Source organism: Coregonus clupeaformis, chromosome 11, assembly GCF_020615455.1.
Source record: "Coregonus clupeaformis isolate EN_2021a chromosome 11, ASM2061545v1, whole genome shotgun sequence".
Taxonomy (NCBI): Eukaryota; Metazoa; Chordata; class Actinopteri; order Salmoniformes; family Salmonidae; genus Coregonus; species Coregonus clupeaformis.
The window spans coordinates 48,128,023-48,144,112 of record NC_059202.1 but is presented as its reverse complement, the minus strand read 5'-3'; the positions used below and the strand labels follow the sequence as shown (position 1 = coordinate 48,144,112).

The 16,090-nt window shown below is 44.2% G+C and overlaps 1 protein-coding gene across 4 annotated transcripts in view; it reads left to right on the top strand.

Moving 5' to 3' along the window:
* LOC121577041 (cytoskeleton-associated protein 5-A) overlaps positions 1 to 16,090 on the top strand; it is a 42,696-nt gene that overhangs the window by 14,783 nt on the left and 11,823 nt on the right. For 2 of the 4 annotated variants that reach the window (XM_041890741.2, XM_041890742.1), the window contains exons 19-32: positions 142 to 325; positions 548 to 696; positions 943 to 1,117; positions 1,303 to 1,416; positions 1,649 to 1,777; positions 2,219 to 2,413; positions 2,684 to 2,816; positions 5,556 to 5,665; positions 7,308 to 7,397; positions 8,521 to 8,649; positions 9,294 to 9,446; positions 9,829 to 10,032; positions 11,539 to 11,674; positions 15,720 to 15,913. In XM_041890741.2, coding sequence (XP_041746675.1) covers positions 142 to 325; positions 548 to 696; positions 943 to 1,117; positions 1,303 to 1,416; positions 1,649 to 1,777; positions 2,219 to 2,413; positions 2,684 to 2,816; positions 5,556 to 5,665; positions 7,308 to 7,397; positions 8,521 to 8,649; positions 9,294 to 9,446; positions 9,829 to 10,032; positions 11,539 to 11,674; positions 15,720 to 15,913 — 2,095 coding nt within the window. The remainder of the gene's footprint in view (positions 1 to 141; positions 326 to 547; positions 697 to 942; positions 1,118 to 1,302; positions 1,417 to 1,648; positions 1,778 to 2,218; positions 2,414 to 2,683; positions 2,817 to 5,555; positions 5,666 to 7,307; positions 7,398 to 8,520; positions 8,650 to 9,293; positions 9,447 to 9,828; positions 10,033 to 11,538; positions 11,675 to 15,719; positions 15,914 to 16,090) is intronic. The other 2 variants (XM_041890745.1, XM_041890744.1) reach the window with 1 other exon arrangement.

Below are 16,090 nucleotides of genomic sequence, written 5' to 3'. Positions count from 1 at the left end.
CAATAACAATATCAAAGCATTCAGTGTCCTATGATAATATATTCTAATTCACAAAATCATTGCGGTAACACAAGTCTGCAGGTCTAATGCTTTATAACTTGTTATAAATATGTATGATAATGTACATGTTTATCGCTGCAGCATCAATGTGAAGGGTTTCATTAACAATGTAAAGACGGCGTTGGGAGCGACCAACCCTGCGGTGCGGACAGCAGCCATCACCCTCCTAGGAGTCATGTACCTCTACATGGGAGCTCCTCTACGCATGTTCTTCGAGGATGAGAAACCTGCCCTGCTGAAACAGATAGACGATGAGTTTGAAAAGGTAAGAAAAACGTGTATCTAATAAGTATAGTATGTATACAATATGTATTTGTATGTTCCAATGAATGACCTCTGACTCTCTTTTTGAAATTGCTAGCTAGGGGTTGATTTCAACTGCTATCTGTTCGGTCTACGTAAGATTGTCAAGAAGGCATATAAGAAATGTATATACTGTATGGACATGTATATATTTTCAATGTGACTGATGCGATTGCTGCGTCAGATGCAAGGCCAGTCTCCTCCGACTGCGTTCAGAGGAGCCAAGAAAGGAGGAGCAGAGGAGGATGGAGAGGAGGCAGACGAGCAGGAGGAGGATGGAGGAGGAGGAGGAGCACCTGACATCATGGATCTGCTACCTAGAACTGACATTAGGTTTGACTTTACACTCATACCCTTTTCACACTACCTTGTCTGCACTGTTCCATATTTTCAACAACTATGATGGATGTGTAATCAGGCAAGCTCATTACTGCTTGGATTGGTTTGGCTCTGTTCAGCTCAGTAGTGTGAAAAACCTTATACTTCTTTGACTATTTTGATGATGACGGTTCCATTCTATGTTTAATGGTTTGGCCATTCCACCTCATTAATCCACTCATTCTTTCATCTCCTGTGCAGTGATAAGATCACACAAGACATGGTGGATAAGATAGGTGACAAGAACTGGAAGATTCGTAAGGAGGGTCTGGATGAGGTGGCAGCCGTCATCTCTGAGGCCAAGTTTATCCAGCCCAGCATAGGAGAGCTACCCGTGGCACTGAAGGGACGCCTCAACGACTCCAACAAGATCCTGGTAAGAGGTTGAAGAGCTAGCTGTCTGTTTTTGTTTTCAGTATCAAATTGACGAAGAGGTCTTCGAACTTGTTGCAGGCACTCTTTAGTATGTTAAGTCTAAGCTATATTTTCTTCTGTCTCATAGTAGAATATTATATGACATTATAGCTTTTTCTGATACCAAAGTATATTTTCTCTCTCCAGGTCCAGCAAACCCTGACCATTCTTCAGCAGATAGCCGTAGCGATTGGCCCAGCTCTGAAGCAACATGTCAAGAACCTGGGTATGCCCATCATCACTGTACTGGGAGACAGCAAGGTAAAGCCTATCGTACTCTGAGATACATGCACAAAGGCATAGGTAGCTATTATGGTTAGTGTGATAGAGAATATTATACTGTACGCATAGTACATACACATAATGAGCATAACTAATCTAGTACAAGTGATTGACTGAGTGACTGTTTGGTTGTTCTCAGTATCAGTTGTCACTCGGTATTGTATTGAGTGAATAATGGTGTGGATTCTGTGTATCCCCCTCTCCCCTGTAGACCAACGTGCGTGCTGCTGCCATGACAACCCTGCAGGCCTGGGTAGAACAGACCGGCATGAAGGACTGGCTGGAGGGAGAGGACCTGTCTGAAGAGCTCAAGAGAGAGAACCCCTTCCTTAGGCAGGAGGTACAAACACAGCCCTTCAGGTCATCTCTTAAAACCTCTCTTAAAGCCTGCCTCTTGTAGCTGGCAGTAATATGTGATCAGGATGTGGTTAGGTGCTGGTATCATGGGTATTGTGTGGAATCTGAGCACAAGGTTGAAACGTTGGCGGCATCTGGAATGGGAATCATAATACCTCCAACCATGTTTGATGGCCATGTACGCTTATCATCTCTACCTGACACAGCCAGAAGAGGACTGGCCACCCCTCAGAGCCTGGCTCCTCTCTAGGTTTCTTCCTAGGTTCCTGCCTTTCTAGGGAGTTTTTCCCTAGCCACTGTGCTTCTACATCTGTATTGCTTGCTGTTTGTGGTTTTAGGCTTGTGACATCTGCTCATCTATAAAGGGCTTTATAAATACATTTGATTGAGAATGACCCATATAACACGCCCCTCCCCTCCCCAGGTGCTGGGCTGGCTGGCAGAGAAGCTCCCCACCATGCGTACGGTGCCCTCTGACCTGATGCTGTGTGTGCCCTACCTGTACTCCTGTCTGGAGGACCGCAATGGAGACGTGAGGAAGAAGGCCCAGGATGCCCTGCCCACCTTTATGATGCATTTGGGCTACGAGAAGATGTTAAAGGCCACTGGCAAACTCAAGGTACGCTCTGTCATGGAGGAGATGACTTGGACAGGCTAAATTTCAAGATATAAAAGATGCCTTTGCCTCAATCCAGTCTGAATTACTAATTGATAGTGGATTGAAAGAAAGTGAAACAGAGCTGTATTCAGTCTGGATTTCCAGGCTAGAGTACATTGTCTTACGTCCGGTTCATGGCTACACATTCGTGTTAGAAAGACTCAATAAGTCGGAAGACAATGGGCTATGGTATTGTTGTTCTGTAGTGACTGTGTCCCACTCTCCCTGCAGCCCGCCTCGAAGGAGCCAGTGTCTGCCCTGCTGGAGAAGGCACGGGCAGTGATGCCAGCCAAGCCTGCTCCACCTCCTGGCAAAGCTGGCGCAGCCAAGTCTATCAGCGGCGGTGCCCCTGCTGCAAAGTCAGGTTGGCTTGCTTCTCAGTTACTATCTGAATGAAGTATGATCAAATCAAATTGTATCTGTCACATGCGCTGAATACAACAGGTGTAGACCTTACCGTGAAATGCTTACTTGCAAGCCCTTAACCAACAATGCAGTTCACGAAATAGAGTTAAGAAAATATTTACTAAATAAACTGAAGTAAAAAATAAAATAAAACAATAAAATAACAATAACGAGGCTATATACAGAGGGTATTGGTACGGAGTCAATGTGTGGGGGTACAGGTTAGTCGAGGTAATTTGTACATGTAGGTAGGGGTAAAGTGACTATGCATAGATAATAAACAGCGAGTAGCAGCAGTGTAAAAACAAAAGGGGGGGAGGGGGGTGTCTATGTAAATAGTCCAGGTGGCCATTTGATTAATTGTTCAGCAATCTTATGGCTTGGGGGTAGAAGCTGTTAAGAAGCCTATTGGACCTAGACTTGGCGCTCCGGTACCGCTTGCCGTGCGTTAGCAGAGAGAACAGTCTATGACTTGGGTGGCTGGAGTCTTTGACAATTTTTTGGGCCTTCCTCTGACACCGACTAGTATATAGGTCCTGGATGGCAGGAAGCTTGGCCCAAGTGATGTACTGGGCCGTACGCACTACCCTCTGTAGCGCCTTACGGTCGGATGCCGAGCAGTTGCCATACCAGGCGGTGATGCAACTGGTCAGGATGCTCTCGATGGTGCAGCTGTAGAACTATGAGTGTGCAGAACACTGTGTGCATCCCAAATGGCACCCTATTCCCTATTTAATGCATTACTTTTGACCAGGGTCAATAGGGCTCTAGTCAAAGGTACCGCACTATTTAGGGAATAGTGTGCCATTTGGGACACACAAAAGTATCCTCTACCACCAGTATGCTCCTTTCATGTGGCTATATCAGCAAAGTAGCGTCAGCCATTGAGTTTGAAGAGGGGGATCTATCTTTTTCAATTTTCTTATCTTGGGCAAGCAAACATTTCTCTAGCTCCCTTGGACAGGTAGCTTGTGTTGTAACATGTAGACTTTGACTGTAAATCTATATACAGTGAGGGAAAAAAGTATTTGATCCCCTGCTGATTTTATATGTTTGCCCTTTAACAAAGAAATGATCAGTCTATAATTTCTATGGTAGGTTTATTTGAGAGACAGAATAAAAATAAAAAAAATCCAGAAAAACACATGTCAAAAATGTTATGAATTGATTTGCATTTTAATGAGGGAAATAAGTATTTGACCCCCTCTCAATCAGAAAGATTTCTGGCTCCCAGGTGTCTTTCATACAGGTAACGAGCTGAGATTAGGAGCACACTCTTAAAGGGAGTGCTCCTAATCTCAGTTTGTTACCTGTATAAAAGACACCTGTCCACAGAAGCAATCAATCAATCAGATTCCAAACTCTCCACCATGGCCAAGACCAAAGAGCTCTCCAAGGATGTCAGGGACAAGATTATAGACGTACACAAGGCTGGAATGGGCTACAAGACCACCGCCAAGCAGCTTGGTGAGAAGGTGACAACAGTTGGTGCGATTATTCGCAAATGGAAGAAACACAAAAGAACTGTCAATCTCCCTCGGCCTGGGGCTCCATGCAAGATCTCACCTCGTGGAGTTGCAATGATCATGAGAACGGTGAGGAATCAGCCCAGAACTACACGGGAGGATCTTGTCAATGATCTCAAGGCAGCTGGGTCCATAGTCACCAAGAAAACAATTGGTAACACAATACGCCGTGAAGGACTGAAATCCTGCAGCGCCCGCAAGGTCCCCCTGCTCAAGAAAGCACGTATACAGACCCGTCTGAAGTTTGCCAATTAACATCTGATTGATTCAGAGGAACACTGGGTGAAAGTGTTGTGGTCAGATGAGACCAAATTCGAGCTCTTTGGCATCAACTCAACTCGCCGTGTTTGGAGGAGGAGGAATGCTGCCTATGACCCCAAGAACACCCTCCCCACCGTCAAACATGGAGGTGGAAACATTATGCTTTGGGGGTGTTTTTCTGCTAAGGGGACAGGACAACTTCACCGCAACAAAGGGACGATGGACGGGGCCATGTACCATCAAATCTTGGGCGTGAACCTCCTTCCCTCAGCCAGGGCATTGAAAATTGGTCGTGGATGGGTATTCCAGCATGACAATGACCCAAAACACACAGCCAAGGCAACAAAGGAGTGGCTCAAGAAGAAGCACATTAAGGTCCTGGAGTGGCCTAGCCAGTCTCCAGACCTTAATCCCATAGAAAATCTGTGGAGGGAGCTGAAGGTTTGAGTTGCCAAACGTCAGCCTCGAAACCTTAATGACTCGGAGAAGATCTGCAAATAGGAGTGGAACAAAATCCCTCCTGAGATGTGTGCAAACCTGGTGGCCAACTACAAAAAACGTCTGACCTCTGTGATTGCCAACAAGGGTTTTGCCACCAAGTACTAAGTCATGTTTTGCAGAGGGGTCAAATACTTATTTCCCTCATTTCAAATGAAAATCAATTTATAAAATTTTTGACATGCATTTTTCTGGATTTTTTTGTTGTTATTCTGTCTCTCACTGTTCAAATGAACCTACCATTAAAATTATAGACTGATCATGTCTTTGTCAGTGGGCAAACGTACAAAATCAGCAGGGGATCAAATACATTTTTCCCTCACTGTAAAAGTGTCTTCTATAATAGAGTATTATTTATATAAGCCGTGTTCATCCCAGAACTTCCTAACCACTCTGTTGTTGGTGTTGTGCAGCTTTGTCTAAAGCTAAACCTAAAGCTGTTATTGATGACTATGATGATGACGACGAGCCTGAGCATGAGACTAAGACTAAGAAAGTGGTTAAGGCTGGAGCTGCTAAAAAGGTATGCATTTATTAATCTTACAATTTTCATTGTTTATTTGTCTGGGACCGTGTACAATTATAACATACATTTGATGTGTTTTTCCAGATATACAGTGCCTTCAGAAAGTATTCATACCCCTTGACTTGTGCCACATTTTCTTGTTACAGCCTGAATTCAAAATAGATTAAACTGATTTTTTTTCTCACCCGTATACACACAGTACCCCATAATGACAAAGTGAAAACATGTTTTTAGAAATGTCATCAATTGTGTTGAAAATGAAATAAAGAAATATCTAATTTACGTAAGTATTCACACCCCTGAGTCAATACTTTGTAGAAGCACCTTTGGCAGCGATTACAGCTGTGAGTCTTTCTGGTTAAGTCTCTAAGAGCTTTGCACACTTGGATTGTGCAACATTTGCCCATTATTATTTATTTAATTCTTCAAGCTCTGTCAAATTGGTTGTTGATCATTGCTAGACAACCATTTTCAGGGCTGGCCATAGATTTTCAAGTAGATTTAAGTCAAAACTGTAACTCGGGAACATTCACTGTCTTCTTGGTAAGCAACTCCAGTGTAGATTTGGCCTTGTTTTAGGTTATTGTCCTGCTGAAAGGTGAATTCATCTCCCAGTGTGGTGGAAAGCACAATGAAACAGGTTTTCCTCTAGGATTTTCCTATTCTATTTTCCATTCCGTTTCTTTTTTTCTAATGGAAAAACTCCCCAGCCCTTAACGATTACAAGCATACCGATAACATGATGCAGCAACCACTCTGTTTGAAAATATGGAGAGTAATGTGTTGTATTGGATTTGGCCCAAACATAACAAAAAGTTAATTGCTTTGTGACATTTTTTGCAGTATTACTTTAGTGCCTTGTTGCAAACAGAATGCATGTTTTGGAATATTTGTATTCTGTACAGGCTTCCTTTTCACTCTGTCAATTAGGTTGGTATTGTGGAGTAACTACAATGCTATTGATCCATCCTCTGTTTTCTCCTATCACAGCCATTACAAATATCTGTAACTGTTTTAAAGTCACCATTGGCCTCATGGTGAAATCCCTGAGTGGTTTCCTTCCTCTCCGGCAACAGAGTTAGGAAGGACGCCAGTATCTTTGTAGTGTAATTAATAACTTCACCATGCTCAAAGGGATATTCAATGTCTGGTTTTCTATTTTAACCCATCTAACAATAGGTGCCCTTCTTTGCAAGGCATTGGAAAACCTCCCTGGTCTTTGTGGTTGAATCTGTTTGAAATTCACTGCTCGACTGAGGGACCTTCCAGATAATTGTGTGTGGGGTACAGAGACGAGGCAGTCATTCAAAAACACTATTATTGCACACAGTGAGTCATGCAACTTATTATGTGACTTTTTTAAGCACACGTTTACTCCTGAACTTATTTAGGTTTGCCATAACAAAGGGGTTGAATACTTGTTGACTGAGGCAAAATGTGGAAAAAGTCAAGGGGTGTGAATGCTTTCTGAAGGCTCTGTAGCTAGACTGATAATGCTTGTCTCCAGTCCCTGGGAATCTTGCCACTGTCATTTAAAATCTAAATCGGTACAATCTCATTCAGCTCTTGGCACACCAAGATCCTACAATGTGCCAGCTTTTCTCTCTGTGAACTGGATATTTCATTCTGCATTTAATAGAACGCCCCCCAGGAATCTGTTGCGAGCTCGGATAAAGATAGTGTCAGTAGTCCTAAAAGACTTACAAAGGGGAAGCGTAGCAGCCAGCAGGTACATGGTTGGAGTCAAGCACCACTGTTACTAATATGTGACTCCGGAATGACTAACTGGGTGGACTGAGCCTTGCACCGGGTGTTAAGGCACTGCACGTGTGTCTGTTTCTAAAACTATGTGGGTGAATTTTTTTTGTGCATGTTTTGTGGGTATTAAAACACACCCATACACTGTGTGAGGCTGAACACAATATCTAAATGTTTTATGTTTTTGCTTTTATATTTAGCGTTATTTTGTAATGGTAATAATAATTGGTCTAGCTTTTCATATACAGGCTGCAATCAGAGAGTTCTTTACATTATAAACATACGATGTTTCTCTGCTGTCTTTTAAACCTTTCTGTCTTTGTCTGACCACGCTATAAACGAGTTTTACAACTTTTGTATGTAGCTTTATATCTTGTTATGTTTCTGAACGGTCTTTTAAACCTCCCTGTTTCTCTACCACATATTCTGAGCACAATGCATAATAACCCTTTTCTCTCTAGCTTTTAAATATAGGTAATTGCCAAAATAATGGAAAGACTTGAGTAAATGAAAGCAGGTGCTTCCACACAGGTGTGGTTCCTGAGTTAATTAAGCAATTAACATCCCATTATGCTTAGGGTCATGAATAAAAATGCTGGGCAGCCCATTATTTTGGCTACCATGGCTATGGCCCCATAGGATGACAATGCCCCCATCCACAGGGCACGAGTTGTCACTGAATAATTTGATGAGCATGAAAACGATGTAAACCATATGCCAAGACCATCTCAGTCACCAGATCTCAACCCAATTGAACACTTATGGAAGATTCTGGAGCGGTGTCTGAGACAGCATTTTCCACCACCATCAACAAAACACCAAATTATGGAATTTATTTTGGAAGAATGGTGTTGCATCCCTCCAATAGAGTTCCAGATACTTATAGAGTCTATGCCAAGGTGCATTGAAGCTTTTCTGGCTCTTGGTGGCCCAACCCCCTATTAAGACACTTTGTGTTGTTGTTTCCTTTATTTTGGCAGTTACCTGTAGCTTTGTATCTTGTAATGATGGTGTTTCTGTGCTTTCTATGTTGTTCTGATAATGTCTCTGCGCTGTCTTGTAAACCTCCTCATTTCTCCCCGTCCCGTCTTCAGGGTGTGCTTGGGAAGAAGGCCCCGGTCACTAAGGCCACTGCCAAGGATGAGGAGGACAGGTCAGGTGTTATCTTTATGCTGGTGCCCAACGGCAAGGAACAGAGGATAAAGGAGGAGAAAGGGCTGAAGGTAATATAGATTATAGTAATAATATATGCCATTTAGCAGACGCCTTTATCCATAGTCTTAATCATGCATGCATTTAATTTATGGGTGGTCCCGGGAATCAAACCTATATCCTGGCGTGGCAAGCTCCATGCTCTACTAACTGAGCTACAGAGAAGTGATGTCACCTTTTTAGCTATTCAGTTTTATCACCTTGTAGCTTTTCACTTTGATAAAGGAGTGGGTGAGGTGTCTCTGTTGTCTGTGGAGGCTGTGCCGTGTTGAAGGAAAAGGTTGATCAAAAGGACAGTATTGAAATGAGTCATGTCATGTGTTTCATCTGCTCCCTGACAGTTTGTGTGGCATTTTGGATGCCCAGGATAAGACTGTTTGCTGAGCAAGAAATAATTATTTATTTTATCCTTTATTTAACCTGGCGAGTCAGTTAACCCGAGTCAATTTGCATGAAATCAAATTGGCATAATAAAAACATCCTTTGTTTCGTCAACAATTATTCTTTTTGGGATACCTGAAGGGGTCCTAAAATTAGAAATGCAATATCTAAATGATCCTTGGTATGACCATCTTAAAACAATTCGATATGTTAGCTTAGTAGAAATCCCCCCGTAATGTGAGTAAATAATGCTGAATAATCACTTGTGATGCAGGTGTTGAAATGGAATTTCCAGACCCCTCGAGATGAGTATGTGGACCAGTTGAAGACTCAGATGTCTACCTGCTTCGCCAGGTGGCTCCAGGACGAACTCTTCCACGCTTCTGACTTCCAACGCCAGGTGAAGGCTATTGGGGTCATGGGAGAGGTAAGATCCCCACAGGAGACAGCAAAACACATGTATGATTAGATAGAGCCCTTGGTGAGTCTCTTTCTTTTTTATTTATACAGGTTTGTGTTATTGAGATGATCTCTTTTGCAATAAAAACCTATACTCTGAAGAGTGAAAATAATTATAATATCAAATCTTATTTTTAGTTTATTTTAGACTGGAGAAACAGAAAAAGAAGTACCCTGTTTCTTCAGTTTTGCCTTTTGCCTCCAGCACTTTCTCAAATCAGCTAATGGTGTGCGGTAGAGTCTGACTATTACCTACAAGTTTATTTTAGAATAAAACCATTAGTGTTTTTTTTAAACCTAAGGGAGTTTTTTTACTTGACTGACTACAATGTTATTTTTACACTGTCTAGCGTATGGAGGATGAGCTTGAGGGCACAGTCAGCTGCTTGGACCTGATCCTGAAGTGGTTCACGCTGCGTTTCTTTGAGACCAACAGCACTGTGCTGATGAAAGTTCTGGAGTACCTCAAGCTGCTCTTCCCCATGCTGAGCAGAGAGAACTACCACCTCAATGAATACGAGGCTTCCTCCTTCATCCCCTACCTCATCCTCAAAGTAAGTCATCTCCATCCACTATCTCATTCCAAAATCATGGGCATTAATATGGAGTTGGTTCCTCCTTTGCTGCTATAACAGTCTCTGCGCTTCTGGGAAGGCTTTCCACTAGATGTTGGAACATTGCTGCGGGGACTTGCTTCCATTGAGCCACAAGAGCATTAGTGAGGTCTGGCATTGATGTTGGGTGATTAGGCCTGGCTCGCAGTCGGCGCTCCAATTTATCCCAAAGGTGTTCGATGGGGTTGAGGTCAGGGCTCTGCACAGGCAAGTCAAGTTCTTCCACACTGATCTTGAAAACAATCTCTGTACCTCGCTTTGTGCATGGGGGCATTGTCATGCTAAAACAGGAACTTCCCCAAACTGTTGCCACAAAGTTGGAAGTACAGAATCGTCTAGAATGTCATTGTATGCTGTAGCTTTAAGATTTCCCTTCACTGGAACTAGGGGGCCTAGCACGAACCATGAAAAACAGCCCCAGACCATTATTCCTCCTCCACCAAACTTTACAGTTGGCACTATGCATTCAGGCAGGTAGCGTCATCCGCCAAACCCAGGTTCGTCCATCGGACTGCCAGATGGTGAAGCGTGATTCATCACTCCAGAGAACGCGTTTCCACTGCTCCATTGTCCAATGGCGGCAAGCTTTACACCACTCCAGCCGACGCTTGGCAATGCGCATGGTGATCTTAGACTTGTGTGCGGATGCTCGGCCATGGAAACCCATTACATGACGCTCCTGACGAACAGTTCTTGTGCTGGTGTTGCTTCTGGAGGCGGTTTGGAACTCTGTAGTGAATGTTGCAACCGAGGACAGGCTAATAGTTTTATGTTATTATGCGCTAGGTGCTTCAGCACTCGGCATTCCAGTTCTGTGAGCTTGTGTGGCCTACCACTTCGCTGCTGAGCCGTTGTTGCTCCTAGACGTTTCCACTTCACAATAACAGCACTTACAGTTGACCGGGGCAGCTCTAGCAGGGCAGACATTTTACAAACTGACTTGTTGGAAAGGTGGCATCCTATGACGGTGCCACGTTGAAAGTCACTGAGTTCTTCAGTAAGGCCATTCTAATGCCAATGTTTGTCTATAGAGATTGCATGGCTGTGTGCTGGATTTTATACACCTGTCAGCAACGGGTGTGGCTGAAATAGCCGAATCGACTAATTTGAAGGGGTGTCCACATACTTTTGTGTATATATAGTGTAAGTCACCTCCATCCCCAACCTCGTCCTCAAACTAAGTCACCTTATCCTTCATCCCCTACCTCATCCTCAAAGTCACCTCTACCTCCACCCAGACCAGGGTTCAAATTTATATCTGAAGTCTTTCAAATACTTGGCACTCCAGGGAGACTCAAGCAAATGTTCAAAGTATTACAATTATTTCAGATACTATTTGAACCTAGGTCTGGGACCAACACACTCTCCATGTGGTGTGGTCTCTGTTTATAGAAAGCTGTGTGACTCCATTTAAAAAAAATGTTTTATCCTTTTTTCACCTGACAGGTTGGGGAATCGAAGGATGTGGTGCGTAAAGATGTGCGTGCCATCTTCACCATGCTTTGTAAGGTCTACCCCGCCAGCAAAGTCTTCCCTTTTCTCATGGATGGGACCAAGTCCAAGAACTCCAAACAAAGAGCTGGTAAGACCAAGTGGACTAAGGCTAGAATAAAGGAGGAGAAAATACAATTCATTGCATTGTCAAATCTTATATTCATTGTAGTAATAATAATACATGGGACTTATAAAGCGCTTTTCAAGGACCCAAAGTTGCTTAAAGGGGAAGTTTACCCAAAGGGGAAGTTTATCCAAAATCCAGAAACTCCCAAGTAATTCCATACATTGAAACTAGTTCTGTGGAGTTTGCCCTCTCCCCTTCTCTCTCTCTTGAGTGCAGAACTGCGACGGCTGCAAAAACGGGTCACGTGACATGTGATGTTGTTGGATGCAGGCCTCACTCTGCTCCGTTGTCAGTGAATGCGTGATTCACAAATTCATAAGTAAGCGTAATGCCGAATTTGCTATTTTTGTCAAAAGTACCATCGGTTTTGATTCAAAATGTATACTTTTCCACCTAAAATATTTGTGATTATTTTATATCATTATTTTATGTAGCAGACTGTCACAGCAGCGGAGATGGGTAACAACTGCGCATGAGCGCCCTCGTGGGGGAAACCCTGCTACGTAGAAATGTCACAATATGCCCTTATATGGAGCTTGATGTCACAGATTCAAGTTCGTTTGGGGGGTAGAAGTAGTGAGGATACAATTTTATTTTATTTTTACAACCAAGAACATGTCTGACGAAAGACTCGCGAGTGAGGAGGAAGAGTAGCCTACTGGAGGGGCGTCGATGTTGTCAAACCTTATTTATTTGAGTCAGAGTAGCCTATTCTGACAAAGAATTGAGGCAAATTGAACTTGGCAGCCACTGTTTTAGAAACCGAGGCCGCAGCAGCAGCTGGACAAGAGCCCCAGCCCAGGATCAACACAGACTAGTGGTGGAGTTGTGGCAATAGCGCTCCAATGCCGACCAATGAGGAAGGTTTGTGCTGCAGAGAATTCAAATATGTGACTAGAATTCTTACAGACATGGAGGAACTTATTAATGATGAGGAGCAGTTAGTTTGCTTTTGCGACCACAGGGATTTTGCTGCCCACAAAAACTGGTGTCCTGGACAAAAATTCTGTAATTTCAAAAAGGAATTGGAGAGACAACCCTGTTCCAGCTGCGCCAAATGGACAGTTATCCAAACGAGGAAGTAGCTAAACTTTACTTTATTGAGTGAACGCTTATCATAAACCTCTGAACAGGACCGTTAGTGGGTTTATGGTTTCACATTATCCTATGTTTGTTTATTTATTTATTCATATATATATATATATATATATATATATATATATATATATATATACTGCAATGTAAGGTGACACAATGTCTATTGTCTCCTCAACCCCCCTTGTCATAAATACATAGGGCACATATGCTAACCTGTATTGCACCTAGGCCTATATGTCGACATGATATGGTGCAACGGTAATAAGAACACCTTGAACTTCAAGGATCAGGTTAGGCTACATACTGTACCTCCGTATGCTTCCTTTGTCGCTTTCTCTTCTGAAACGCACTGCGCCAGATCCTGTCCATGGAAATACAGTAGCAACAGTTGTATCTTTTGGTATCCTTTGGTTTTCTGTCCCCATAATTTCAGATTGCATATCTCGTTCATGGAGGGCGACCTCCACTGAACTAGTTTCAATGTATGGAATCACTTGGGAGTTTCTGGATTTTGGATAAACTTCTCCTTTAAGGGTAGGCCTTGTCAAAGAGGTGGGGCTTTAGGAGGGACTGAAAGTGGGTGATGGACTCAGAGTCACGGACGGCTGGAGGGAGGGCGTTCCAGAGCCTAAGAGCAACCCTGGAGAAGGCCCTGGAGCTTGGACCTGGGGATGACAAGGTGGCCTGCTGTGGTGGAACGAGTGTGCGTATGGGTTGGTAGGGGAGAAGGTCTGAGAGGTAAGGGTGGTGAAGGGCTTTGTAGGTCAGAAGCAGGATCTTGTGATCAATGTGTTGGGAACCAGTGGAGTTCAAGGAGGACAAGGGTGATGTGCTGCTAGGACTTAGTGTGGGTGAGGAGTCGGGCTGCAGTTTTGAACCATTTGGAGCTTCTGGAGGGAGCTTGAGTTGATGCCTGAGAGTAGTGAGTTGCAGTAGTCAAGATGGGAGGAGATTAATGCATGTATGTGGGTTTCAGCGGGAGGACCTGACTTTGGCAATGTTGCGAGGTGGAAGAGGATTTGACAGTCTGTCTTTTGTGGTGGTCAAAGGAGTGGGTGGAATCCAGGATGACCCCAAGGTTGCTTGCATTGAGGGAGGAAGAGACAGTTGTTGTCAATGGTGAGAGTAAAGTTGCGAGCTTTGGTGAGGGTGGATTTGGTACCTATGAGGAGTTCCATTTTATCACTTGAGCTTGAGGAAGTTTTGTTGCATCCATGTTTTTATTGCAGAGGCAGGATTCAATGTGGGTTGAGGAGGGATTTGGTGCTGAGGTAGATCTGGGTGTCATCGGCATAGCAGTGGAAGTCGAGGTTGAAGTGACTGAGGATCTAACCAAGGGGGAAGGATGTAGATGATGAGTAAGGGACCCAGTACAGAGTCCTGGGGGACACCCTGTGTAACTGCAGCTGAGTTTGAGGTGTGGCCATTGAGGCAGATGTAGTGTAGTGGGTCCGGTTTGTGAGGTACAAGTGTAGCCAGGAGAGTGCGGTGCCCTCAACACCCAGACCCTCATGCCTGGTGAGGAGGATCTGATGGCTCACTGTGTCAAAAGCGGCACTCACGTCGAGGAGAATCAGGATGTAGAGGGAACCAGCATCAGCGGAGGTGAGGAGGTCATTGATAACTTTAGGAGTGCAGATTCAGTAGTGTGGAGGGGCGGAAACCAAACTGGAGGGGATTAAATATGTTGTGGGTTTGTAATTGGGAGGCAACAGTCCGTTCCTTGACAAGGAAATGGGGTGGAAGTTATTGAGAAGGGTGGTGTCCAGTCTTGGCTTTTTTAAGATGGTGGGTGGGGGGCTGACTGCAGCTGTTTTGTAGCTGGAGGGAACAGTTCTGTTGACGTTGTGTGTGATATATGGACAGAGAGCATGCAGGCAGGCTTTGATGAGAACAGTGGGGAGAGGATCCAGGGAGCAAGTTGTAGTCTTGGATGACATGACTTTTGAGATGTATGGAGAGTCAATGGGGGGTGAATTCAAAGAGCCGAGTCTCAGCGGTGGCGGTTGACGGGGAGGGGCGATTGAGATTGATCAGTCAGTGATGAGTTTATTTTGGTGAACTTGTCTTTGAAAAACTGAAGGAAGGAGTTGCGGAGTTCAGTGGAGGGAGTAGAGAAGGTGTCGTTACGGTGTTGAAGTAATTTGCTGACAGGGGGAACAGAGTCCGGGAGTTCTTATTGGAGCTGTTGATGATGTTGGAGAAGTAGGCGGACCTGGCAGCACTGAGGGCATCTCTGGAGGCGGAGGTTGTAGGCCTCAGCGTGGACAGTGAGCCCAGACTTCCTGCTCAGGCGCTCCAGGCGGCAGCCAGCTTGCTTCAGGGCGTGGAGCTCGGGGATAAATAAGGGGAGGAGAAGGGAACAGGTTTAGTTTGGAGGGGGGCCAGAGAGCTGAGAGAAACTGAGCAGTGTTGAATTGGGCAGCTAGCTCATAAGGTGAGTTGGGGGGGCGTGGTCAAGGGGCAGGTCAGAGCACATGGCATCAGAGCGTTGGAGGGGGTCAACAGCTTTGATGTTGCGGAAGGAGATGAGGCGTTTGTCAGTGTTGTGGGGTGAGTATGAGGGAAGAGGGACATTTTAAGGATCTTGTGGTGAGACTGTAGGAACAGGGAAGGGGAAATATTAGTTAGGTTGAGGCCAAAAGAGCAGACGAGATGTGTATGTGTCCCTTGATGTGAGTGGGAAAATTGACATGTTGGGTAATATTGAAACAGAACAGCAATTAAATCCGAGACAAGTTTTGATTTTGAGTCCATGTGAATATTCATATCGCCAAGCAACAGTAACAGGGGGAGAGTAAGAACCTTCAGGCCTTCTGTTGAGTGTAAACTTCCTGTGCTTCAATATCCTTATTTGTATCTCCTCGTTGTGGCACGAACCAACCATTCTCTCCCTGTATTCCCCTAGAATGTCTTGAGGAGCTAGGCTGTCTGATAGAGAACTATGGGATGAACGTCTGTCAGCCAACACCAGCCAAATCCCTGAAAGAGATCGCTGTTCACATCGGAGACAGGGACAATTCAGTACGCAACGCTGCCCTCAACACAGTGGTGGCTGTGTACAATGTCTGTGGGGACCAAGTCTACAAACTCATTGGCAATGTAAGATACTCCTACTACTACAATGTACTGTAATATAAACTGCAATAGAGGGTATGTCACAAAGCAGGATCAATGAGTTAGCCAGCAAACTAGCATAAATGTTCAGAAATGAATACATTTAAGTCCTGTGTAGCTCAGTTGGTAGAGCATGGTGCTTGCAACGCCAGGGTTGTGGGT